General features: G+C 44.2%; 1 protein-coding gene across 7 annotated transcripts in view; it reads right to left on the bottom strand.

The window, feature by feature from the left end:
* Positions 1–27471, bottom strand: part of ACOXL (acyl-CoA oxidase like) — a 346408-nt gene that overhangs the window by 304984 nt on the left and 13953 nt on the right. For 3 of the 7 annotated variants that reach the window (XM_082743346.1, XM_082743350.1, XM_082743349.1), the window contains exons 1-2: positions 25043–25270; positions 3156–3252 (exon numbers count right to left, since the gene is read on the bottom strand). In XM_082743346.1, coding sequence (XP_082599472.1) covers positions 3156–3252; positions 25043–25167 — 222 coding nt within the window. In that variant the 5' untranslated portion in view covers positions 25168–25270. Of the gene's footprint in view, positions 1–3155; positions 3253–24430; positions 24595–25042; positions 25271–27471 lie in introns of those variants that run through there. The other 4 variants (XM_082743347.1, XM_082743348.1, XM_082743344.1 and 1 more) reach the window with 3 other exon arrangements.

The following is a 27471-nucleotide window of genomic DNA, read 5'->3' as shown; positions in this document are numbered from 1 at the left end:
CCTGGGGAAAAGAAATGTTGGGATAGAGCATTCCTACAAGTCAGCCCTGAACCATGATTGCCAGAGACCAAATGCTGAATGGGAACAATTTGGGGTAGACGGTACAGAGTACCAGAAAGGAAGGATAGTGGAGAGCAGTACTCAAGCCAGGACAGGACACACACTGGATCACCTGGGAAATTTAAATGTTGATTTCATTGGCCTGAGCCAAAGCTCGGACAGCAGGAGTTTGGAAAGTTCTCCAGGCAACTCCAGTGTGTAGCCAGGGGCAAGAACCACCAAATGGAAGTGGACTCAGAAAGAAGGACCAGCTGGGTTTAAATCTGTGTTCCACTAGTTATATACACAACTTACTAGCTGTATAGCCTCAGGCCAATTGCTGGTCTTCAATTTACTCATCTGTAAAATCGGAATACCATTCTGGATGTTGTGGATATTAAATGAGATCATGCATCTAAAGTTCTCAGCGCTGTGACTGGCAAAGGATATGTACTCTGTGAGTCTGAGCTGCTATTACTGGTTATGGTGATTTGGATGCAGGGGTGTCAGCCTGTCGGCTGCAGTCTCAACACCGCCACAGAGGACGATCTCCCACCTGGTCCTCCATCTCCCCTTCTCTGGAAACGCAGGGAGTCCGTGACTTCCACCATCCAGGATTTCCGCTGGGAAAGGAGAGGACGGTTGGCTGAAGGGCATGAATGTGATATCGCTGGAAACAGGTGCAGGAAATGTCTGGGAGGTACAATGATGTTGTTCAATGTGTATGCACGCACACACGTGTGTGGATACTCTGTAGTCAGACTCAGATATTGTTTTTTCCTTTTAAAATTATTAGAACATCTCAAATCTATTGCACATGGCAGAGGGGAAAATGCAGAGTGGAATATTTTAATGGCTTATTCTTGGCCCGTGGACTGTCCATGGAGACCTGGAACGAATGAGGCTCACTCCTCATTTGTCCTCGAGAACATCATCATTACACATTACACTCGGCCTTCTGCCTTGGAGTTCATCGGATCATCCACAAAAGCTAACAGCAACACGAAATGGGGGCCAGGGAAGGATGGAAAGACCTGGAACGCTCTCTGAACAGGCAGTACGGCCATGACTCAATATTTTTTTTTTTTTAAAGATTTTATTTATTTATTTGAGAGAGAGACAGTGAGAGAGAACATGAGCGAGGAGAAGGTCAGAGAGAGAAGCAGACTCCCCGTGGAGCTGGGAGCCCTATGCGGGACTCGATCCCGGGACTCCGGGATCATGACCTGAGCCGAAGGCAGTCGTCCAACCAACTGAGCCACCCAGGCGTCCCATGACTCAATATTTTTATTAAGAGGCAGAATGAATCATGTAACACTTCTTCTAGAATTACTGGATGTGGACAGCTCCTCCAGCTGTTTACAGAGTGGAATTTGAGAGCCTTCAAACACAGATGGGCTGCCGAGTTTCACGACATCCACCCGAAGAGATGAGCCTGCCGCCCTGATGACCAACTCATTTAATTTCCTTCAGGTTCATTGGGTTTTGTGAGCTCACACAGAGAGAAGGGCCAAAGAGGCTGAAGTAACTCACAGAAATGGACTGGAGGGATTGTCTAGGGCTGGTCCTGCGGCTGCTTGCAGGGACTATACTCAATCATCCAGGACGGGGTCGTCCGAACTGCCTAAGACCACAAGGGGAGGCACAAAAATGGGAAGCTAATTGGATCCAGGGACCAACAGCTTCATCAGGAGCAAGATTACACAGGCTAATCCTTCAGACTCAGTGTGATAAGCAGCAATTAGTAAACTTCGTTAAAGGATCAACTCTCATCTGGGTCTTGAATATTGACACTAAGTTAAATCATGGACATATTGGACTGATTAAGAGACCAGAAGACTGACCACGTGTCAAGATTTCACCTTCCAACCAGCCCCAGGACAGATGTACGGAGGCCAGACTCATAAAGTGTCTGAAATCAAAGAGGGTTGGGGTCTTTTGCGGGTTTTCTTTCTTGGTTGTATTCACAGCTCTAAATGTTCCACTGAGAGATAGTTTACTAGCTTGAAATCCACTTGTCAAACTGCTTGGTATGAAACGATTCTTCAGGCTTTGCAAGCACCCTTCCCTGCATGATGTGGCTGTTTTGCTTCCTTCCTCTCCAGCTAAGTGTGCCTTTTGTTACCTTGGAGGTAGCCACAGTGCTTCAACAGAAGGGGCCAGAGCTCTGCCTTTTGACAAGAAGATGCTGAGTTCTGTCCTTGCCTCCTCAGTACAGCCAACCAAAAGGTGGGGGGAGGCAGGGTGTGACAGGGTAGGGATCTATTCTCAAACAGGGACCTCAGGCCATGGCTCTGATCTACATTGCACAGAGAACTAAGCCTTCAGTGGCCCCCTGAATGGGGAAGACCCCGACCCCTTCAGCCCTCAGACTCCCCCTCCACAGACTATGGTGGTCAGGAAGAGGGCCAGGCTCCACCTCTCAGCCATCCACAAGCTGAAGCTTCTCCCCAGTTCAAGACCCTCTCCGAGGGCTCTCACCAGGAATTCTGTTCTATTTCATTGTGTTGAATGTAACGTGTTCAGTTTAAGGAAGCCATGAAGCTGAATGAAATGGAGATTGATTTAAACTTGCCTAAAATAAATAGCTCCTAATGTTCATATCCACAAAGGAGTTCTCTAATCACATACTCTTTCTTTCCTTCTTTCTTTTTAATTAGGCTAAATTTGACTAAAATAATTTAACTGAGTTTAGAATAGCAGTGTTTAGACAAAAAAGACCCCTACATTTTGGACATATCTAAATGCTTTAAAAGCTTGTAAAATCAGTTCATTACCTTTCTCAGATATTTGAATTTTATGCCCCAAATTATATTTGTTTTGTAAACATATATATCATTACTTCTGCTGATTCCCCTACCCCCTAGCCTATGATCTTGGGAGACACGAATACACCTATGGGCTAAGGGAAAAAGATCAATTAGGTTATCAGAGAGTGGGGCAAAAAAGGGGGCTGAAGAAGGCATTCCCCCATTATGATGGCAATTTTCCCTGGGACAAAATAAATGGTTTCCACAAGTCACAAAAGCAAACAAAACAGAAATAAAATCTTTTTCTTTCTCTGTCTCTCTCTCACACTCATACACACATCACAGCAAAGTAACAATGAAACTTACCTGGTCCTGAATCGCACGTTTTAACACAGGTAGACCCATGACAAACTTCACTCTCTGAAACGTCAAAGCTCTTATTTCATCCAGATTTAAATCATACCTGTGAAGAACAAATACAAAATGGATGCTAAAACATTGATTTGAAGACCCTGAGTAAGGCCTTTGGACCAAGGTGTCTGATGAGATAAGAAACAGACAGCTTTGCTAGGTCCCTTTACATCTCATTTGATACTGTGTGTCGAAGAAGGTCTACTGTGTAACACAGACCCTGTGTTCAATATAGCAGGGTCAAATGGAAGGAAAGATGGAAGGATTTCCTCACAGGGTAACCTTAAAACAAAACTCCAACATCCCCTCTGCAAGAGCAAGATTTTCATGTTTCTGAGATGAAACATGAGTAGCATTTGGGGGATGGGAGAGAAGGAGTGACCTGTGTGGTACAAGGGGTGGACTGTAGTGGCCACAAGGAATGTTGCCTAGAGTTTCCTTCCAGAGAACCTACCAGTAACCTCCAGGTGCCATACCTTGGATTTAACTGTGGCACTCACCCCAGGTGACTTTGCTCTTGGGCTGCTCCCAGCTGGTGATTGAGTAGGGCAAGCTTCTAGATTAGGGCCATTACTGTCCAGTAGTCAATTTGTGCCAGGAGACCCCCCCCCAAAAAAATGGCCCACTGAGGCTTTCTTGTAACCTCACTGTGCCCTTTCTGCTCTCTCATTTCACAGAGTCAAACCTGCCTACACACATTTGGAAGTTTCTCCCACCTTCTCCAGCTCCCTCCCATCATCCTTCACAGATTTGCATGCTCCACCCCCATCCATAAGTCATTCGCTCATCTAGTCCCATCTTCCTGTCTGCTTCTCAATGAACTTAAACTGACATAGAAGGGGGGTTTCCACTCTGCCACTTAAAATGCTTAAATGCAAGCAGAGCCTGAGCCTGGAAGAAACCTCACTCAGGCTTGACTCCTGGCTCTGTCACTAATTGTGACAGAGTGACAGCATCAAGTGACCTGGCCTCCCAGTACCTCCATCCTCTCATCTGTAAGACGGGAATGATAATTGCACATGACTCAGAGGATTGTCTCCTCAAATGCTTATCCCAGTGCTTGTATATGTATAGTAAGTGCTCAAGAATATTAGCCTCCATATTCATACTCTTCTTCACCCCTCCTCCTTCTCAAGGGCTAGTAGTGTGTTAGATTCATATTTATAGTCTCAGCACCAACACAAGGGTCTGGCCACAGTACATCCCATTAAATGGTGATTGAACATAAATTTCTTTGTTTCCTGTAGTCTCATAATTAGATCCTGAGACCGTGTTCTCAGGTATGTCCCCAAAAGCATGCCAACCACACATACTATCATTATGCAAAGTTCATTCCCAACAAGAAATAGAACTGCGTGGGTATAGGGTCCAAGTCTTGAACCGTGTAGTCCCTCAGGACCAGCACAGTGTCTCACATTTAAACATTTTTCTTAAATAACCTGCAGGTCAATTGCCCCAGATAGAACAAGAACCAATTCAATCATCTTGGCTTTCTCTGGTCCATTCAGTTGTCAGGTAATAAAAGAATCCAAGGAGACCCACCATTCATCCAGGAATATTTAAAAAAGAAAGAAAGAAAGAAAGAAAGAAAGAAAGAAAGAAAGAAAGAAAGAAAGAAATCCATCTCCACTGGCAAAAAAGAACAGACACAGAAACCCCCCAACAGAAGAATTGTTTTATTATTTATTTATTTATTTATTTATTTAAAGTCATCTAGTAGACCTGATCTCAGAGCAACTAGTGCAGAATTTAGTATAAGCATTACTGCATAAAATCAGTGTTTTCCTAAGGAGAACAGAAAATAAACATTCTAGGGCACCTGGGTGACTCAGTCATTAAGAATTTGCCTTCAACTCAGGTCATGATCCCAGGGTCCTTGGGATCAAGCCCTGTGTCAGGCTCCCTGCTCAGCAGGGAATCTGTTTCTCCCTCTCTCTCAAATAAATAAATAAATAAATAAATCTTTTAAAAATAAATAAATGAACATTCCATTGTCAATGAAACTAGAAGTCAGGAAAAGTCTCCAGATACTAACTTAGAAGTAAAACTTGTCTGAGTTGATGCAGGCTTTAGTCAGGAGAAAGTGGCAAAAAGAACCAGAGCAAGAGATCACACACAACACAAGGGCCAATTGGTGGCAACTCTCAAAAAATGCAGGTAAAAGTTCACTTTCTAAATTTAAGCTGTACACACAGAGAGGTAAAGCTTGTAGTTCTGATCTGGAACAGCAAGACAGGAAAGGCAGGTAAGAAGGTAAAAGCAGGAAAGAAGGCTCGCTGGTCCCTGAGCTAGGTTCAGGGTCAGGGCAACATGCAAAGTCACATGGACAGGCTGTGTTTGAAAGAAGCAGTCTATCTCTGTGGCAGCAGGAAAGGGAAAAGATTTTGTGTTGTGAAAAGGGACGAATCCCAGACCATTATCTCAGCTTCTCCGGCTCCCCAACCCTGAAACTTCTTAGAAAAGCCAGGCCAGAAATCATTCAATTATATTCAAATCATCCAATCATAAGTAATAAAAACATACTAGCACAGAATTGATACAATGATACTATAAGAAAAATGGAGAAAAAGAGCAAGCCACAGGCAACTGGCTATGTGGGTGTGCAGTAGGGTTCTGGACATCATTAAGGATAGGAGGCCTTCAGAGAATACAGGGTGCTGGGGAGCTTGCAAAATGTGGGCTTAGCTGAAGGCCAGCCTTAGAATGATTCAGCAGGACACTCTGGAGTACAAATGGCACTGTGGAGAGGTCCTATCCTGTCCTTCAGACAGGGAAGAAAGCATAGGCTTTCTGCCTTCATGGGCAGAGGGCATAACCTTAGCCATTTCCTGGGAAGGCAACTCCCATATGTCAAGGACAATTCCAGGGAAGTTCAGCCTTGGGTTGATACTGGTCAACACTGAGAGCAGCTAGGAGATGAGTGTACAGGTTTGGTAGAGGGATTAGGGTAGGTCATTAACAATAACTGCTAAGCAGCTGACTAAAGAAGTTAGGGAGAAAAAAAAAAAAAAGGAGAAAAAAATAAATTATTAAAAGAAAATTAGAAAACAGAAAAATTGCAAGTAACAAATCTAAAATTTGGCTCTGAAAAAAGTCACAAGGGGTGGTTGTTCAAATTTACTCTGGTAGTATTAGCCAATGCAATTCGACAAGGGAAAGCAATTAGGGAAACTGAAATTGGAAAGAAACAGGGAGAACTAAGTACAGATGATCCATGTGTTTCACTGATTGTCATAATGGTCTCTATGCTAGACCTCCCCTGATCCTTGACCTTTGACACTGCAGTTCTCATGAAGAGACTGAGCATACTCCCACACCCCTTGAATCTGGGCCTGGCCACGTGATTTGCTTCAGTCATTAACATATTGGTAGATGTGAGGAGAGCAAAGGCTTAGAAAAGTGCTTATACATTTCCCTTCCTCTCTTGTTCCTCTGCAATCCCATGGGCATATGTTTGAGCTAATCTAAGAACATGCCTGACTAGTTTGCCACGTGGACGGAAGGTATAAAGTAAGAGACATGTGAGGAGAGCCCGGTTGTCTCAGCCAAGGCCATCCTAGATCAGCCTACCTCCAGGCAAGGCCCACACTGGAAAATCCTGGTCAAGATCAAAAGAGCTGCCTATCCAACCCACAGCTGACTTCATGAATGAGCCCAGCCAATGTCAGAAGAACCTCTCAGCCACCCACAGACTCGCGATCAATAATAAATGTGTATTGCTTTGAACCACTATGTTTTGCATCATAAGTAATTGATACAATATGACTGTGTATCTGGAGCCCTCAAGACAACCAGCTACAATTACTGCAAACAAGAAGAGCTTGGCAGGAAACACAATCAAAGTCAGTAGCTTTCATATGGATTTCTGGTTATATAAACAATCATTTTAATGGTATAATTTAAAATATATAAAATTAAATTAAAAACATGTTTATAAAGTATGTGTGAGGAGATATAATATATATATATACACAATATACACGATATGTATGTATACATACACATACACAAGTATATGTATATACTTTATAAATATTTTATATAATGTTTATATACATTATATGCATAAATTTTACATAGTTTATATAATGTTTTAATATAATCATATATACATATATATGATTTTATTTATTTATTTGAGAGAGAGAGAGAGCACACACCCGAGCATGGCGGAGGGACAGCGGGAGAGGGAGAAGCAGACTCCTCACTGAGCAGGGGATCAAGAGACATTTCACACTACAAAGACAAGACAGTAAAGCCTATGGGAATGCCATGAAGTGTGTTATACAGACAAGATTTTAAAGCATCAGTTATTAGCTATTTTCTTCACATTTCCATTCCAGTAACTTTTTGATAAAATGGTTGTTATTCATCTACTTCAAAATTGTAATTCACATCTACTTAATTCACATTAAATTAAGCTTCCTGCTTATACTGACACCAAGCACCTCACAGGAGTCAAGTTTGAGTAATGACTTTATGTTAATCTGTGCAGAAAAAAGAAGACAGACTGCAAGATCAGGGGAGGACAGAGAATACACACACCAGCCAAAGGCACTGAGAAATTATTAAAAACTATAACATAATCGGAACTCAAGAAAACTGGGTTACTAATATATAGTTCTCAACTATTAATACCCAAGTTAAGGAAATTCTGTATTCAAAAAAGAAAAAATGTGGATCAAGAGACATTACAGAACATTTTCTAATACAGACAAGTTAAAACAAGTTAAGACATTTTGATGAGAGGTCTGTCCCATTCCGCTGCCCACCCTCACTTCCAAAACACACTACCAGACCTGAGTTTAATGTTACATGGGCAGAAATAGCACAACCCTGCAAATATCTAAAAGATAAGTGATTGAGTGAAGTACGGCCTAGCCATACAGTGAAATTATTACATAAAAAGGAAAATCTGTCTATATGCCTATATAAGGAAATTGCCAAGATATGTTTTAAATAAAAAAGCAAGGTGCAAACAGGTGAATATGTTACTTTTACTGCTGTACTGTATGTTAAAAAGTGGGGGCAAGGGGGCGGGGAAGAAGACTACGTATTTGCTTGTCTATGTGTTGTTGCTATTTTTTTATTCTCTTAAGAGACACACCAGAAACTATGAGCAGTGTTTACTTTTTGTGTATGTGGGGAAGAAGTGGGGAAACTTGGCAAATAGTAGTCTACCTTTTTATGTATTCCAACTTTGAATCGTATTAAAATACCTTTTAAAAAAAAACATTTAAAAAATTTTTTATTTTTAGATATTTTCAATTGTACCCTTAAAATGACCACTAGATGGCAACTGTTCTTCATTTGAACGGCCACCACCAAGTAGTTAAGCAATAAAGAAGTTAAAACTGCCTTAGAAGCTGCCTGAAAGCCTGAGCACCTGATTATCTTAAAAGAGAATACATAAATTCTTTTCAATAAAAAAGGTAACAATTTCTGCAATGGGAAAGATCAGGATTTTAGGAACAACCCCAACCCAGCGGCCCTCCGTAGAGCTCTCTGAAGCCCTACACAACATGAATATCTACGTGTTTTCTGTCTTTAAATATCAACCTCCACATTTAACAATGTTAATAGGCCACTTCAGATGCCATTTATAGAACAATGGGGTAGAAATCATAAACAATAATGCTTTTTCAGTATTGTAACATATATAATTTCTTCGTCTTCTTGAATCTATAAGATATGAGGATTTGGCAAATATTATTCTCTATGCCTCAGATTGCAGACAGAGGCCTTAGGAACTGGGGGACACCTTGAGGACAGCTGTGGGGGTAAAGAGAGGGCCCAGTTCTTCCCCTAGCAGCTCTGCCATCATCTGACTTATCTTTTAGTGTTCCATGTAGGATTTAGCTTGAAAACAAAAACAAAAACAAAATGGTGCCATTACTAAGAACAAGCTTGAAAACCTCTGAGCTAGGATATGCCACAAGCAAGAACTGAAACAAAAGATACTAATTGCATCTTTCCTGAGAGAAGAGTGGGGTGTGGACCTCCAGCATGAGTAAGATACCTGTCTTGGAAGTCTCACATGTGGAATCAAGACCAAACTACAAGGAACTAACTAAACTAAACTAAAGAAAAAAATAAATTAAATAAAATAATGGTAAACCAACTATTAGAATGGCTAAAAGAAATTATACTGACAATATCTGAAAATATCAAGTGTTTAGGAGGACACCGGGCAACCGGTTCTCTCCTTTGCTGGTGGTGGGAATAAAAAAATGGTAGAGCCCCTTTTTTAATGTCTTTTGAAATTAAACATACTCTTACATAACTCAGCAATACCACTCCTAGGTAAGAACTTGAGAGAAATGAAATCCTTTGTTTACACAAACACTGATACATGAATTTATAGCAACTTTATTTGCAATCGCCAAAAACTAGAAACAATCCAAATGTCCCTCGACTGGGGACAAAAGTGTAGTACATCCATACCATGTGCTGCTACGCAATAAAAAGGAGTGAACCACTGCTACACATGACAACTTGAATGGATCTCAGGGACTTTGTATTGAGTACAAAAAAAACGAATCTCAAAAAGTCATATATGATTTCAATTTTCTGACATTCTCAAAATGACAAATTATAGCAAGGAGGAATAGATTGGTGGCCACGAGTGGGTAGAGTGATGGGGAGAATCTGACTCTAAAGGACAAACATAGGGAGTTTCTGTGGTGACGGAACAGTTCCATGTCCTAATTGTGTTGGTGGTTACACAAAATGATGTCTGTAAATTATACACACACACACACACAAATAGATGCCCTCCAAAAGACGTGAACAGACACCTTAGAAAGAAGATATACAAATGGCCAATAAACACACAAGAAAGTGCTCAGAGACACTGGTCACCATGGAAATGGAAATTAATGAGATTCCACCATCCACCCACCTGAATGGCTTTAAAAAAATTAATAGCAAAATAATATGTTAACAAGGATATGGAACAACTGAATCTCCCACATTTTATTGTGAAAATATATAATGATACAGTCATTTTGGGAAAAGGCCTATTAGTCAATTTCTCATAAAATTAAACATATATCTAACTCTATGACTTAACAATTATACTCCTAGATTTTTACCCTAGACAAACAAAATGCTCACAAAATTCTCATAGAAGAAAGTTCATATCAATTTCATTCATTAATAGCCCCAAACTTGGAAACAGCCCAATTATCCATCACTAAGAGAACAGAAATAAACTGATTTAGTCAGGAAATGGAATACTGCTTAGCAATAAAAAGGAATGTACGAGTGACACATGTACATGAGGTGTATTAACCCAGAAAACACTATGCTAAGCTCTCTTGAATCTCTTGCTCTTCAGGAAGCCAGGTGCCATGGTATGAGGACACCCAAGCAGATTTATGGAGAGGTCCACACAGGGAGAAACTCGGGCCTCCTGCCAACAGCCGTGTGCGTGGGCCATCTTGAGAGAGTGGATCTTCCAGCCCCAGTCAAGCCTTTCTAAGACTTCAGACCTGGCCAACATCCTACCTGCAGCCTCACGCCAGACCCAGAGCCACCCAGATAAGAAGCTCTAAAATTCCTGACCCACAGAAACTGAGTGAGATAATACACCTTCCTGTTTATGATGCTAAGTTTTCAGGTAATTTGTTATATATCAATAGATAACCAGTACACATAGTATTGTTACACACACACACACACCTGATGAGCATGAACTAGTACTGTTAAACACTTTAATAAGATGTAATACACCAAGAACAAGGCATGAGTCATAACATTACAGCCTAATGAATTCTCACAAAGAAAACACAACTGTACAATCCCTACCCACGTCAAGGAGAGTCGCATTACAACACCAGCACATAGACTATCCCTTCAGCCTCTCTGTCAATCATTACTCCCTCTCGCCTGCTCACTGCTAGCTGCTCTCCTGCCCTGGAACTCCATAAATTATTTTTGACTGCTTTTGAATATTAAAGAACTGGGATTAGACCTTATGTATTCTTTTGTGTCTCATTTCTTTTGCTCAGCACAGCTAATAAGATTCATCTTTGGTGTCTACTGTAACTGTAGATCATTCATTTTCACTGCTGCAGAGGATTAAATTGAATTAACATGCCACCAAAAATATATGCTGAGTGAACATATTGTGCAATTCCACTTACATTAAATTGTAAAACAGAAAAAATTAAAACATAGTATTTAAAAAAAAATAAAATAAAAGAACAGTGGTTACTTCTGGGAGAATAAGGCCAGGGACTGAGTGGAAAGGGCATGAGTGAACTTTCTGGGGTGATGGTAACGTTCTATATTTTGAAAGGGGGTTGAGTTACATAGGTCTATGTATTTGTTTAAACTCTGAGAGTGTACATTTAAGATTTTCACATTGCATTGCATTTTATAGCCAAAAAAAAAAAAAAAAAAAAAAAGCCTGAACACATATTGAAGTCTTGTTAACGATATCCACACTGAATTATTTTGGGGGAAAAAGTGTATTTATTCATTTCAGCAGCTTTGAAATGCATCCAAAAAATGAAATATGGTGGATAAAGGGAGGGATAAATGAGCAAATATGTGATATAGCAAATACAGTAACACATTAATGGTAGAATTTAAGTGGTGTGTATAAGGATCTTAATGTTAAAGTCTATCAATTCCACTGTATGTTTAAAATTTTTAAATATAAAATATTGGAAGAAAGTAGATGACCAGAAGTGGAATTGTGTTAGGGCATCATTTCCTTATGTAAAAATGAGACCTTCAAGTACAGATCTTGGTTTCTAGAAACCATTCTCAAACAAAAGGAACATGGACTCATTGGAGAAATGGCTGCTTCTAGGAGAGGGCAGGGAAAAAAAGAAGATGAGCCTGGAGCACCTCATGGTATCATAAAGTAAAGAAGTCCTTAAAAAAAAAAAAAAAATCCCGAAAGGGTGGGGGCATGTCAAAGGGATACAGGAGCCAACTCTAAGAGCCCCCTATGGCCAAAGCTGGGACAATCTGAAAAACAAAATAAATAATGGACCACTGGACTATAACACAAGGCAGAAAATAAATATACATGAGTCCATACTAATACAAATAAATGGTTTAAATAAATAAATACATTAGGGGAAAGAGATGAACGCCCATAATAAATAATTTGTATAAACATTCTCTCCTCTAGCAGCTAGAGCTTACCTATCTCCACACCACCACTACCATCCCGAGAGTCGGCTGCCCTGAGGGACCTGCTTGCAGAGGGAAGAGGTGATTTTATAAGGAAGAAATGTGATAAACACTACCTTGCCCAGGTGATCAGGGGTAACAGCGCCGCTGACAAGCCATGTTGATAGTATGTACCCCTGCTGTGATTGACAAGAAGGGCACTTGCTCTCAGGGTCTTCCCCAAAACCCCAAACCTCAGTCTAGATGTGAGAAAAACACCAGACAAAACAAAATGAAGGACAGTCAACAATATACATGACCAGTACTTTTCAAAAGTGGCGAGGTGATGAAAAACATGGCAAGACCAAGGAACCGTCACAAATCAGAGGACACTTAAAAAAAAAAAAAAAAGACAATAAAACACAGTGTGGAATAAAACACCCTGGAATGGAAATAGGACACTGGTAGAAAAAGAAAGAAAATTCGAATGAGGTCTAGAGTTTAGGTAATAGTCATGAACCAGTGCTGCTTTCTTGGTTTTGATAAACGAGCCATGGTTAGGTAAGCTGTAAGCAATGGGGGAAACTGGCTGAGGGGTATATAGGAGCTCTCTGTGTTATCTTCACAAATTTTCTAGAAATTGAAAATTATTCCAAAAAGTCCATTTTGAAAAGAGACAAAGCAAGAAGACAACAGTAACAACAACAAAAAAGATCTTTTTGTGTTTTTTGGAAAACATTTTAAAAACCCAACAAACAAAAAACAACTTTAAAAAAGGAGGGAGTGTATTTTTTTTTTCTCAAAGTCTAAATCAAAAGTCAGTTTTGGTGTCCTAGAAAGCATATCTTCAGACACCAAATTTGAATGCCCTCATGACGAGAAACATCCTTGGGGCCTTTGACCTCCACGTGATTCTAGGCAGCACCCACGTTTCTGGAATGAAGATCCATGAGAACTCGAAAATCAGCTCTGGTTTCCCAGCCTGGGTCTGCTTCAGTGACCTGTTCCTTCATCTTGGTCCTTTTTATAATGTTGCTTTAAAAGATGTCTCCAGCTCCGCCCAGGATCAACCCCCAACCCCCGCGCCCTGCTCCCCGATCAATCTCTTCTTGTTGAAAATGGCGAAAATAAAAATGCTCCATCTTCATTAAGAACTGAGGTGCCACCCATGGCCAAGCATTCACACCAATAAAAGGCGATGGTGAAGAACAGATTCCCAGAGGCAGCGGGCAGAGAAACCCTCAGTCTTCTAGTAAAGACCACAGCTACCTCACAATCTGACCTCCCACCTCCAAAGCCTACGCCCACCCCCGCAAGCCCCTACACAGCCTGAATGACCTAACCCTGAGTGGAAACAGAAACCGTTGAGTCATCCTGTGGTAACTGTCAAAGACAAAGGCCCTGAACCAACAAGGGTGACAGAAAATGCGAAGGGAGGGTTTTCGAAGCACTGCGGTTTACTTGTAGCTCTGAAGTTCACGCAACCACAGAGAAGCACACTTGCTGATTGGCAAAGTCTAGGAAAGTAGTTTGAAGAAGGCATGAAGAGAGAGAGAAAGGGCGGAGGGGAAGAAAAGATCCTCCCAGCCGGAGACAAAAACCTGATGGGAATCCCTGACAGGAGCCACTTGCCATCCACACCCCTGCATCCTGGGCTTGCCAGGCAGTGACTGTGGGCCGAGAGACGTTCCCTCCCCATCCTTCCTTTCTGCCTTCCTTCCCCAGCTTTCATTAAGCACCTGCACCACACTAAACACGAGGAATTCAAAACAAGTCAGGCCTGTTCCTACCCTCAAGGAGCTCAGACTCTAGCCTGGAAACCACAGGGGCAGGAGGAAGCATCCCAGTGTGACCCAAGAAAATATTCCCCGTTATCTTTAGACCACAAGTGGCCAGAGCTGCTTGCCTCCCAAGGGATGGCATGGTTGTTTTGTAGAATAGAAAGCTTTCGCTTTAGCATTTACCTTGACTTGGTTCTGTCGGGAGAAGTTGCAGGGGCCATGAGAAGGCAGAGGAGCAAGAACCCGGTGTCTCTGCACCATCCGCTGAGAAGTGGGGTGTCTGTGGGCAGAGAGAGGAAGTCCCCAGGAGGGAGGGAGAAGGCAGGGGATGTAAGGAGGAAAGGGTGGAAGGAAGCAGGAAGGAAGTAAAGGGAGAGATGTGGCCAAATGAGCAGAGGACAGGAACAGATCCAAACTACCAAGATGAAAATGCAAACTTTCAGCGAACTCAGACAGGCTTCCTCACTAGGTGGAAGTATGCATGGCCGCCACTGCTGTGGGCTCTTCCTTCCCCACCAGGATTCTGAGGATGCGGCATCTGCGCCCCCCAAGGGGCGGCTCCTGACAGGTCTAGGCTACCATGGTGATCCCAGGCTCCAGGACAGCATCTGCCTTAGAAATGAGACTTGATACCTCACACGAAGAGTTATTTTTTAGGGTGCATGAGGCTGGAGTAGCGCAAGGGAGGTTTGCTGAGAAAACAGAAGCAGGTGTGCAGTACCACGTAACTACGGGTACTGCGGAGCCTAGAGCTGTGGTCTACAGGTATACGCAGGCCTTGACTCTGCCCACAGAATGATGGAGTCTGCTAGCTTGTCTGGCTGATGTGTTTCCTGTTGATCACCCAAAGGATGTTTTTGGTGGAACATTAGTACACACATTCTGTAGGGATCTAGAAAAAAATTGTTCATCTTCCACAATAACCCTTCCAACAACTATGGAGGAAGCACCCTCAGTGGGTCAAGCAATATGCACAGGAGCCAGGGTCCCCTGCTGGACCCTGAAAGCCTCCTGCCTACCTACCTGTCCCTTTACAAGTAAATGGGAACTAGGAAGACGGACATGGAGATTGCCTCAGGGGCTAATTACAACTGGACATCAAGGCTTGAGATTCCTGAAGGGCCAAGAAGGGGCTGAGTCAGTACTCTCCAAGGCAGCCAGAGCTAAGTGGAGAGAGCACTCAGGCGGCCTGGGAGTCTACAGCCCTCAGTGAGCCCACAGAGAGTATCAACACAGAGGTCTGCCCCTGGTCCATAAAGTCATCGTTATGAACAGGAAGACAGGTAACCAGAGCCCACCACTTGGCTCCGATGTCATCACTTATCTAAATCATAATCATGTAAGACCTATTCTCAGCTTCTCAGCCCCTGGAATCAACCCCTGGGCCACGTGTTCTTTATGGAGGGAGAACAGAGCATAAATATTGTCAACTTTGACATCATAACTTAGTGGATGGAGAGAGATGAACTTAAAAAGGCTGGAGATAGTACCGAAACTCAATGCAGTACAAGGCAAATAAAAATAAAAATATATACACACTGATTGGAGGTTGCGGGAGAACCTCTACAGGTTTGCTGACAGAGAAGGGGGCAGGGGCTGGACAGACCAAAGTCGTGGGCAGCTATGGTCCACTAACCCCTCGATTTTCAGGTCATTGGCGTGATTGAGCTACTCCCCTGCCTACAGGAAGGTATTCTGAGAGCGGCTCACAGTTCAGAGATCTTACAACACGGTAAGAATGTCTTCAGTTAGAAAACGGCTTTCAGTTAGAAGTCTGACCCAGGCTTCCTCAGAAATTTCCACAGCACTTCCTGAAGCAGTGAGGAATGAGTGCCCATGACCCCTAATCTCTTTACACAGACATTGGTCCCATGCAGGTATAACATTTGCTTTTGCCACCAGTCAGCAAGTCCCTACCCGGAAGAGCCAAGATACTGCCCATGTTCTCACTGAAGGCAGACCATGGCTTCTCGGGGGCTCTTCCATGACCTCCTTCAATCCCTACAGCCATCCACAGACTAAGGGGAAAGCCAACAATGGGGGCCTACACTTTTGTCGGTCTGGCATCCATTTCCCCTTTCTCTTTAGCAGTCTCCCATTCCCTCTGTAAGCCGCATGGGTCTCATGGAGGACCCCACCCCAGGGGCCCCTTCAAGGAAGCGTAAGGGCAACAACCAGCTGGCCTTTGAGGGTAGCCTGAACCAGGCTAGAAGCCAAGAAGAGTCCCTCTCTTCCAGCCTGGCTGCTGAGCCCCAAGTTCAGAAGGGCACAAGGGGGACAGGGCCTATCTGGACATGGGGACAGCAGTGCCTGGGATTCCTGACCTCATCACCCCTGAGCCTGACTTCCAGCCTCCACACCTGAAGCCAGTGCGAGCTGCATATTCATCGGAGTGACTACCCATATGGGCCAAGCAAGTACTAGAGAGAAACTGACAACAGACAAGGGACAGCAGTAAAATCCTGGCAGCCAGAAAGCAAACAGGCAAGGGCATAGGTAGATGACTTGGCAGGAGAGAGAATGATCGGTCTACAGGGCTGAGAAGCCAACCAGCATGCAACTAAACTCTATTAAGGCTCAGAATTGGAGGCTCCAGCCTCCTCTGACAGCTCCGAGTCCCCTCCCCAAGCCCGTCAAAGCCTGGGGGTTCACTGTCAGGAGAAGGAGGTGTGAAAGGGCAACAGAGAGGCTCCATGCTGAGAACAGGGGGGTGAAGGAGAGACATCCCAGCCACAGGCCCCACTTACCAACAAGCAGGTATAACCAAACATGAGAGATGGCCTGTACATCATGGGCAGCTTTGACAACTTCCCAGCAGATGGCCATAAAGTGACTTATTCTAGCAAAATCAGAGTTAACAGGGCACCTGGGTAGCTCAGTGGGTTAAAACCTCTGCCTTCAGCTCAGCTCAGGTCAAGATCTCAGGGTCCTGGTATCGAGCCCCACATCAGGCGTTCTGCTCAGTAGGGAGTCTGCTTCCCCCTCTCTCTCTGTCTGCCTCTCTGCCTGCTTGTGATCTCTCTTTGTGTACATGTCAAATATATAAGTGTAAAATTTTTTTAAAAATGCAGAGTTAACAAGCATTTTCTAGCAAATGGAAGTGAAATGTCTTGGGAGAGGAACATTTTCTAATCAGCCTAAAGTCACCTAGGGAGGAGCCCTGCTCATGGTCACTTTGGGCAGCGAGGATTATGACTTGTCTGTCCTTCTTTGTCCACACACTTTCCCTCAGGAAACTCTGGAGAAATTATCTCAGCCCAAAAACAAAACAGTAATACTGATCTGCCACTGGAAAGGCTACTCTATGATCAGGAATGCCTGTGGCCAACAACCCTGCCTGTTTACAATCAGCATTTTACTTACATTATTTATTTTGCTCCTATTATGAGCAAATACCCTAGGTAGATTAGACATTTAAGGAAAGCCTCAGACACAAAAGACAGACATCAAAAGTGCAAACTCATAAAAGGAAGCCAAAGGAAACAGAGACAAAGCAGGAAACAGAAAAGAAAAATCTCAAAAAATAAGAGATTTTTACAACGAGAAAACTACAAGTGCTATTTAAAAGCAAACAAACCAACCAACGAAGGTACGAAGAACATAAAGAGTTTTTTAAAAAATAAATATATGACAGTAGATATTTTTAACTCAAGGAGAGTTGGAAGATAAAGTAGAGAAAAATCACCCAGGAAGCAGAACAACAACAACAAAAATAGAGAGAGAAAATATAGAAGAAAGGATAAGAATATCAGAGGACAAGGCCAGGAAGTCCAACATTTGAATAAGGGGAGTTCCAGACAATAGTGTAAATATCTGAAAAACACAAGTTTCCAGATTACAGAGCACATTACCTGAAAGAAAAAGAGACCCACATCAAGTCACAGCGCCAATAATGTAACACCAGCGCTAAACAAGAATGCTCATGATGGTGTGGCTTCCAAAAGGAAGAAAAAGCCATTTATAAAGGATTGGGGTACAGAAGCGATGAGATATGTTAAGAGCAATGTTGGATACTAGAGAGCAATGGCACAATATCTTTGAAAATGTGGCGGAAATTTTATTTTCGGCCTAGAATTCTATACCCAGAAAAACATGCAGCCAATTGAATAGTGAACATTTTCAGACATAAAAATCTCAAAAATCTCAAAAATATAATGCTCTTATATCCTTTCTCAGGATGCTATTAGATGAAAGACTGTTCTGGTTATCTGTAGCTATGGAACAATGTACACCCAAATTTAATGGCTTGGAACAGTAATGTATTAGTATTCTGCTTATGCTTTTGATCAGGAATTTGGATACACAGGTACAAGTAGGGACGGCTTGTCTCTCCTTCACAATGTCTGGGGTCCCACCTCAGATGACTTCCCAGCTGGGAGCTAGAACAGTTGGGAGTGGGTTAACAACTCTTTACCTCTCTCTCTTTCTCTCTCTGCAGCATCTCTCCATGGACCAGGTTAGGCTTCCTCACAACATGGCAGTTACAAGCTAGCAGACCTTTGTACTTGGTTGCGCAGGACCTCAAGAGACCTCAAGAAAGGAAAGGTACCAGTCTCTTCAGAGCTGAGCCCTGAAACTACCACTTCAGTCATATTCTGTTGGCTGAGCAGTGACAAAGCCACCAGATTCAAGGGGAGGAAACACAACCACACCTCGTAGTGGGAGTAACATTATTTTGTAACCATCTCTATTCCCCCACAGAGGGTAACAAAGAAAGAGAAAGCCTGGGAAAACAGTGACTTGACTACAGAGGAGATGCAAAGGAAGTTTCCAACATAACACTGAAGAGACATATAGAAGGCTGGTCCAGACAGAAGCCCCAGAAGGAGGTCTCCAGGATGGCTGTGCTCATGGGTGGGAAGGTTTAGAGGATGGCCAATTATCTGACAGGTTTGACCAAGTTGAGAGGAGTGTAACTGTTCTATCCTGAAGTGTGGGGTCAGTGAGTGATGAGTTTACAGAAAACTAAGCCAAAGAATAAAAGGGGGAAATTGATATCTCCAAAGAACATAAAAAGTTGTAAAAGAAAGGAAATGAAATATGGTGTGTCATGGATTAGGGCTGGGGATAATATTTATAGAGTCATAACAATCTGAACACTGAATACTGATTGAAATAAACATGGTGACACGCTGATTGTCACAGAATAGAAAAAGCGGTGCGGTAGTGAGAATCTCCGTTTTCTATAACAGTGAGTCATGATACAGTCAAGAAGTGGCTGTCTGAGCATGTAATTTAGGAATATGGAGGTCAACAACATAAACATCTGGTGAAAGAACTGGGAGTGGTTGTCAATGAGGAAGGGAAGGAGGGACAAAGGCAGAGGGTAGGTATGACTGGTTTTCATTACAAACCTCATTGTACTATTTGCATTAAGAATGTTCATATATGGCAAGGGATGGAGTGGCCAAAGGTCTGCAGATCAGCAAACCTAAGTTTTATTGCAATTTGTGCAACACAGGCCTCACTCATGACTCGCCATCTGTGAGAAAGACACTGCAGTGGTAGGAAACACAAAGAGAATGTGCAAGACTACTATCCGAAATGGATGGAAGAGGGGCGCTTGGGTGGCTCAGTCGGTTAAGCATCTGCCTTTGGCTCAGGTCATGATCCCAGGGTCCTGGGATTCAGCCCTCCCACCGGGCTCCCTGCTCCACAGGGAATCTGCTTCTCGCTGTGCCTCTGCCACTCCCCTGCTTGTGCTCACTCTCTCTCAAATAAATAAAATCAGAAAGAGAAAGGAAGGAAGGAAGGAAGGAAGGAAGGAAGGAAGGAAGGAAGGACAGGCTTAGAGTCTGACCAACAAAACCACCATTGCATTTCAACAAGGAAAGTTACCTCCTATTCCATACACTGCTTCTCCTCATGCAGGGACAATGATCTCCCCTCCCCCATTCCCTTCTCTTAGGGTCCTCCTTGCCCTGAATGATGCCAGTACCCCCTACTGGAGGCCCTGCCATGATGCCATGGATGGTTCTTCCTCTCCTCCTGGGAAGATGTCGGTGATGGGACCTGTTCCTGGAATGAGGTCACCTATGTGAGGCCACCCGCCAATGATGCCTGGACCCCCCATGATGAGACCTCCCGCCTGCCCCGTGATGGCACTCGGCCAGGAGTGACTCAACCAGACAGATAAGGAGAGACAGGAACTCCTTTATACCCATTTTATATTACTTGTTTGACTTCTCCAGGAGATCATGGTACTTTGACTGGGTGTTTTCTAAGAGCAGAACAAGGAAGAGACTTTCTCCCACTTCCAATCAAAGAGAGAATAATTTTGGCAGGGGAGTTAGTGACCAAAAAAAAAGCAATTTTCATTCATATGGTGAAATGTGAAAATAAAATTGCCAACTGTTTTAGTTTAAAAAAAAAAAAAAAGAATGTTCATACATCCTACCAATAAAAATAAGAAGTAAATTTTAAAAAATCAAGCTGTAGAACAAAACATGATTCTATTTATATAAAAACGTAATGTTCCCATCTATACAAACTCATAGAAAAACAGAAAAAGAGAAAAAAAACCTTACAACATGCTAAAGTGGGAAAAGTGGCTGGGGGGTCGAATGTGCATCTAGGGATGAATGGCAAAACAAAACGTAGTATAGCCACACAATGGAGTATTATTGAACAGTAAAAGGAAGGAGATTCTGACAGATACTAAGACATGGATGAACTAACCTCAGTGAAATAAACCACATTCAAAAGGACCAGTATTGTATGATTCCACATATATGAGTTTCCTCGAACAGTCAAGAGGCAGAAAATAGAATCGGTGGTTGCCAGGGCCTGGCGGGGAGGGCGGGAGGGGGGTTATTTTTTAATGGGTACAGAATTACTACTGTGGGGGGAAGAAATTCTGGAGATGGTGGTGCTGCTTGCACGGAGACATGAATGTGCTTAAAGCCACAGAGCTGTACACTTAATAATCATTAAAGTGGTAAATGTGATTGGATGGGTATTTTACCACACTGAAAAAAGTAGTTAGGGGAGGGGATGATTTAGGAAACTTTGAGGTTTTCCATATTATTTGGCTTTTTATGGTAAGAAGATCTTCATGAATACTTGCATGTATGAGTAAGACTTGGGGGGGGACCATCAAGAGTTAGGGGGAGAACTGTGCATTGCTCTAGGGGAGGAAAGGCAAGAGAGTAGAGAAAAAGAAGGGGAGAGGGGAGCCAGCACAGAGAGATCAGGGAGGGGAGCCTTGCGAAAGCGTGGGCGGGGAGGTCGTAGGATACCAGCCTAGTAGGACTCTATAGGTTGTCTCCCTGAGTTTCTGGGCCCTACCTACTCACATGCACCCCCACTCTCCAGCCTGGCGCTCAGGAAAGAGCTCCAGTTTGCCAAGAAACAAACTCAAACACATTTTCAAAGCTTAGCTCATTTCAGATGTATTTTGCTTTTAAACATTTCCTGCAAACCCTAGAGGAACTTGAGTCTTTCCAAATCCTCCTGCTGTCACCACAAACAACATGTTGTCCCATGGCCCTCAGCAACCAGGGCAATCCCAGAGCCTGGGGGACTCTCTAATGGAGTGGAACAGGGGAGTCAGCCTGGCAAGCCAGACTTCGGGAGAGAGGGCAAGCCATTACTTAGGAGGGGAGCCTGGGCTGTGCTCATACCATGTCTGGGAGCAGAGCATGCAAGGTGAACCCTTGAGCTGAAGAGGGTAGTCATCATACACATAGGATATTACACAACCTCTGTTCTTTTGAAGAAAACGGTTTCGTGGCCTCTTGTGTCCTGGGAGAGCCTGACCCTGTACAAACTTCCCGTTGTACACACGCAGCACTTACTGAACCTCATGGCCACAAACCCCACCCCACCCCAACACTCATTTTAACTTCAAAGGCCTGGGGTGGGGGACTAGCCATGGGAGACCAGAGAGGCAATGTTGCCTCAGTGAATCAGTGAATGGAGAAGGTTTATTTCTGGCCTCCTGTGGAGCATTCTATTCTGGCAGAATGTTGAAACATCAAGAAATCAGGATCACTGTCTTCTTACACATGATAACATCAAACCTGATGGTACAATGTGACCTTTCAAATAGGTATCAGAATCTTGAATCACTTGGGGAAAACAATATGAAATTTAGTCTATGCTCTTATTACAACTCCGAAACTATGACGTCAATGAACAGGAACTGGAAAGAATGGAAAAGTGTTTGTTAAGATAATGGAGTTTTTAATCTTTTTCTTTTTTAGGGGTGTGTGTGTGTGTGTGTGTGTGTGTGTGTGGCTTTTTGGGGGGTAGGGGAGGGAAGTTGGTGTCACACGCAGTCAGCATCTGTCACTGAATACCCATTCATCAGTTCCTCATCTCTGTAGCATAAAGACCTAGCAGCACAGACCTTATCCCCATTCTGTGGATGAGCAAATGTCAGCTCAGTAAGGCAGCAGTATCACTTGATGATGATCGTATGGCAAATGAGCTGCCTGCTCACTTTCTAACCTGCTGGTCTGCCTTTCCCTTGATCCCTAAGCAGGCTGTGCAGTTCACAAGGAAGTCCCTTCTACTTGTCCCAAGTCAGGAGTTAGAAGAGAATAGAATTCTATTCCATATTTTAAACTGCAGTTCCCTAAACTGAAAAAGGCAAAGAGATGAGAGCCCAGGAACTACACTGAGAAGACTGAGGAACACATGAACAGATATGTGTCGAGATGTGTAGGCAGGGCTGTAGCAGAACTGAGTATGATGAAAAGGACCTCTTTGCCCTCTGCAAAACTGCTGAGGCCGCCACACAAAATCCTGGACACAGACGTTTCTAATAGCTTTATTCATAGCTGCCAAAACTTGGAAGCAGCCAAGATGCCCTTCAGTAGGTGAACATATAAATAAACTGTGGCCCATCCAGACAATGAACTGTTATTCAGCACTAAAAAGAAATGAGTTACCAAGCCATCAAAAGGCATGGAGGGAGCTTCAATACATATTATTAAATGAAAGAATCTAATTTGAAAAGACTATATAATGTATGACTTAGCCATATGACATTCTGGGAAAGGCAAAAACTATGGAATAAAAAGTTCAGTGATTGCCATGGGTGGATTGTGGGGAGAGATGAATAGGCAAAGCACAAAGGATATTTATGGCAGTGAAAATACGCTGTATAATACACCATAATGATGTATGCATGTTATTATATATTTGTCCAAACCCACAGAATGTATAACATTAAGAATGAGCCCAACAGAAACTAGACTTGGGATGATGATGATATTCAATCTTGGTTAAAAAAAAATGTATCATTCTGGTAGGTGATGTTGATAATGGGGGAGACTACACATATGTGGGGGCAGGAGGAAGATAGAAAATCTCTGTACCTCTCTTTCAATTTTGTTGTAAACCTAAAACTGCTCTAGAAAAAAATAAATTCAAAAATATTATTGAAGCCCACAAATATTGACTGATACCATATTAGAAAGTATGACCACAAATTTGAATATATATTAAATCATCTGAAAGTAACTAATAAACTCATTAAGTTTTTAATGAAAAAGCTATATTTTCCAAACCCTCTCCCAAATTTAGTAATAAAAGTTGCCTTGTTCTGCATTTTTACAAATCCCTTTAATGGTAGGGATTAATAGAAGATAGCTGGATTCTTATATCTGCTTCTATACCTAATCTATTGAGATATTAGATTTCATGTAGTCTCTGAGAGCCACCACTTTGAGAGCAAATGGGAATGAAAAGCCAGTAACATCTTAGTACTATTACAAAATTGGTTTTAACTTTGAATCTCTTTAAATGGTCTTGGGCACCCCTGGACCATACTTTGAGAACCATGACATAAAGAACTATTTATGAAAGAGAGACAAAGAGATACTGAGAAGACACTCCAGGACACAAAAAAGGTCTTACTCATCTCACTTTTCACCTTCCCTAAATCCACCCCCTTCCAGTGCAGGAACCCTGACTTCTCCGGCAAGGACAAGGCATCTCTTTCTCTCTGAGCCCACCTCATTCTTAAGAGATAAGCTAAAGGTGGGCTGGCTGGGCACAGGCTAACTAGTTAGTCTGCCTTCGAAACATACTGGCATTTTTTAAGGGCTTCCTTAAGCTAAACCTCCAGAGTTTGGTTCTAAGAGTGGGCTTTTCAGACTGCTTGAAAAGGGATCAGCTGCCCCGCAGAGCACAGGAGAAAGAACCTGAAGTGGGACACAAGTGCTGAGTCCTGGTCCTGACTGCTGGCCACTGAGTCCTTCTCTCCATGTGTAAACTTGAGAAGCACCAGCCCCTCTGCCCACTTCTCAGGGCAGTCATGGCCTCAAATGACCTCATGGACTTGACCCCTCCCCCCCATCTAAACCAAAGTACCTTCGCTGCTGTTCAGTTGCCCACTCCGCACACCTGTGCTCTTCGGGGCCCCCTGGGAGCCTGTCTCCCCCAGACGCCCACATACGCCTTGTGCAGGCCCGGTCCGTCCATCCCTGTGCCAGGAAAATGTCCGCGGCCTACACTGTCCTGCGGGTTCCCGCGCACCTGGTCCCGCGCACCTGTTCCGGACCCCGCGGAAAGATGGCTCTGGGCGCCATTCATACCGACCGCATCACGGTTTTGCGGCCCCTTCTCCCACCACCCAGGGTGGGACACGAGGGGCGGACATTCAAACCACTGAGGTCTAGAAGCAGAGCCAAGCCTTCCAGCCAAGATTCTCAGCAGAGCACCACGCCTGCCGCTTTGGGCCCACCCCTTCACCCCCACTCTCGCGTAGGAGGGAGTTGGGCAGGCGGCGGCCACCCTCCCTGCGGCCCCGTGAAGTCGGCGGCGGCCGTGTGCAGTGCGCACACCTCTGGCGGGGAGAGCCTGTCATCTGCACAGGGTAAGGGGATGCCTCCTGGACCTGGCCCAGAGCGCCCCGGGCGGTGTACCCAGGGGTGCGCGGTGACCGAGGGGATGCGGCCAGACGCCGGCGGCGGCGCGCGATACCTGTGGCGGAAGAGCGGGCAGCCGCCCAGGACCCTGTGGAGCTCTTTCTTAAGGCTCCAGAACTCGCCGTCCAGGTAGCGGTTCAGGGACGTGTCCCGGATTCCCGAAGGCGAAGCCGGCTCCATCGCGCCTTCCCGGCTTCTGGCTTTGCCACCCAGCCCTGGGGTCCAGCTTCCCAGCTTCCCTCGGCCCCTCCTCCCAGCTGCTCGCACGTGGGGCCCGGGAGCGGGAGCGCACGCCCTCTTATGCGCCGCGGGGACTTGCCTCCTCCCTCCCCCTCCCCCATCCTTACCCCACCCAGGCTGCGGTCCCCTGACGTTGCTCTCTAGGCCCGGGGACCGGGACGAGCTGTCCAGGAAGTCGGGGCTGCTACAGTAGTCTCCTCTCGCCCTCCCCAGGAAGCTCAAAGTCTACGGACTTGAGTTTCTACTACTCGTGCCCTCTACTCAGTTGTCCATCTAGTCTGTGGGCACGCAAGAAGCCAAGTGTCAGAACTGTAAAGAGGGAGCTGGTCAGGTGCATGCGGTCATGGGAGGTCCTGGTGGCTCAGAGAGGGGACATTTTACTCTGCCGATCTTGCATGCCAGCCTCTTAGCCTGGAACCCCAGATCCAAGCAGGTCTGGTCCAGCTCTGATCCCAACTCAGCTGCAGCTGGGCTCAAATCCCTTTTGTGCCCAAACAGGGCATTACAGCAAACTTTAATATGACTGTGATCTGGGGGTGGCCCCGGCCAGCAGATGCTGCAGTACAGAGAAGCTGGGAGATGTAGACGGAGCAAGAGAATGAAAACGAAATCTAAACTCCTCTCCCAGGACCCTCCTCGTGTTGTGGGCAGTAGGAAATGAGTTGGGGCCTCTGTGGTGATTGTTCATCTCTTTCTTCTGGGGAACTCTCATGTATTTTATTGATTCTCCTTTTAAATACAAAGGAAATGTCAGCTCTTCCCTTGCAAAGACCACGCTACCAGGGAGGTGACCGCTGGGGGTGTGGTGAAACACTTGGGTTTGATTCTGTCCGCTGTCTTTAGGTGAGTGGAGGTCACGTCTATCAGTTTCCTGGGGCTGTGTGGCAAATTACCACAAACTGAGTGGCTGAAGACAACACAAATATTCTGGAGGTCAGAAGTCAAACATGGATCTTACAGGATGAAATCAAGGTATGAGCAGAGCTGGACTCAGTGAGGCCCCACGGTGGGGGTGGGGGGAATGGGGACTCTTTCCTTCTCTTTTCTAACTTCTAGAATCTACCTGCATCTGTTGGGTCCTGACCCCTTCTTTCTCCCATCTTCGAAGTGCATCACAACAATCTCTCTTTTTATAGCTCATTCCCTTCTTCTGATCTTGACCTTCTTGCCTGCCTCCTAGAAGGACTCTCCTGATGACTTTGGGGCCACCCAGATAATCTAGGATAATCGCTATCTCAAAAAATCCGGGGGCGCCTGGATGGCTCAGTGGGTTAAAGCCTCTGCCTTCGGCTCAGGTCATGATCCCAGGGTCCTGGGATCGAGCCCCACATCGGGCTCTCTGCTCTGCCGGAAGCCTGCTTCCTCCTCTCTCTCTCTCTGCCTGCCTCTCTGCCTACTTATGATCTCTGTCTGTCAAACAAATAAATAATCTTAAAAAAAAAATCCGTAATTCAATCACAACATCCCTTTTTCGCACATGAGATAGCACACAGGTCGTGGGGATTAGGACATGAACATCTTTGGTGGGCCTTTATTCTGTCCACCATGCCACCTGTGTAGCCACAGGTAACAACACCCCACCAGATGTGATGAATAAAGGCATTGTTTGCTACTATAATGGGAAGCCTGGAGGTAGGACAGTGCCAAGGTCTGGTTCAGTAGCTCTACCCAGGGACCATGTTTTCTTTCCATCCTTCTGTTCTATCCTTTCTCCATGTGTTATCTTTACTTTTAATTTTTTTTTTTTTTAACTTGTCTGCTCTCAGTCATAAGATGGATACTGCAGCTCTAAGCAGCACATGATAGTCAGGATAGGATAGTAGTAAGAAACAACCCCAAAGCTATTCCAGGCATGCCGTGGTCACAAACCACCCCCTCAACCTTGGGGTTTATAAAGATAAGAGTTTATTTCATATTCATGCCACATGAGGTTTCTATTCCATTCCCTCACTTCAGATCCCAATAGACAGAAGAGCTCCCACTGTGTGCCTGCACAGGTTCCTAAAGCTGCCAGTTGGAAAGGACACATGTACCTTCCACTCATGATCTGTTGGCCAATGCAGTTCACTCCTGACTCTGTGGGAGAAGGAAAGTACCCAGAAAGCCAATACCCAAAATAATCTGTGAGTAACACCAGTGACTACTAAACCTGCCCCTTTTGCCCACTAGTGATTACTAAATCTAGCCAAATATTTGTCTCACTCTCTCTTCCACAGGCAAAAATACACTCTCCACTCCTCAAAG

Source organism: Mustela nivalis (assembly GCF_964662115.1).
Source record: "Mustela nivalis genome assembly, chromosome: 8".
In the NCBI taxonomy this organism is placed as follows: Eukaryota; Metazoa; Chordata; class Mammalia; order Carnivora; family Mustelidae; genus Mustela; species Mustela nivalis.
The sequence above is the reverse complement of the archived record's forward strand: the minus strand, read 5'-3'. Positions and strand labels throughout refer to the sequence as shown.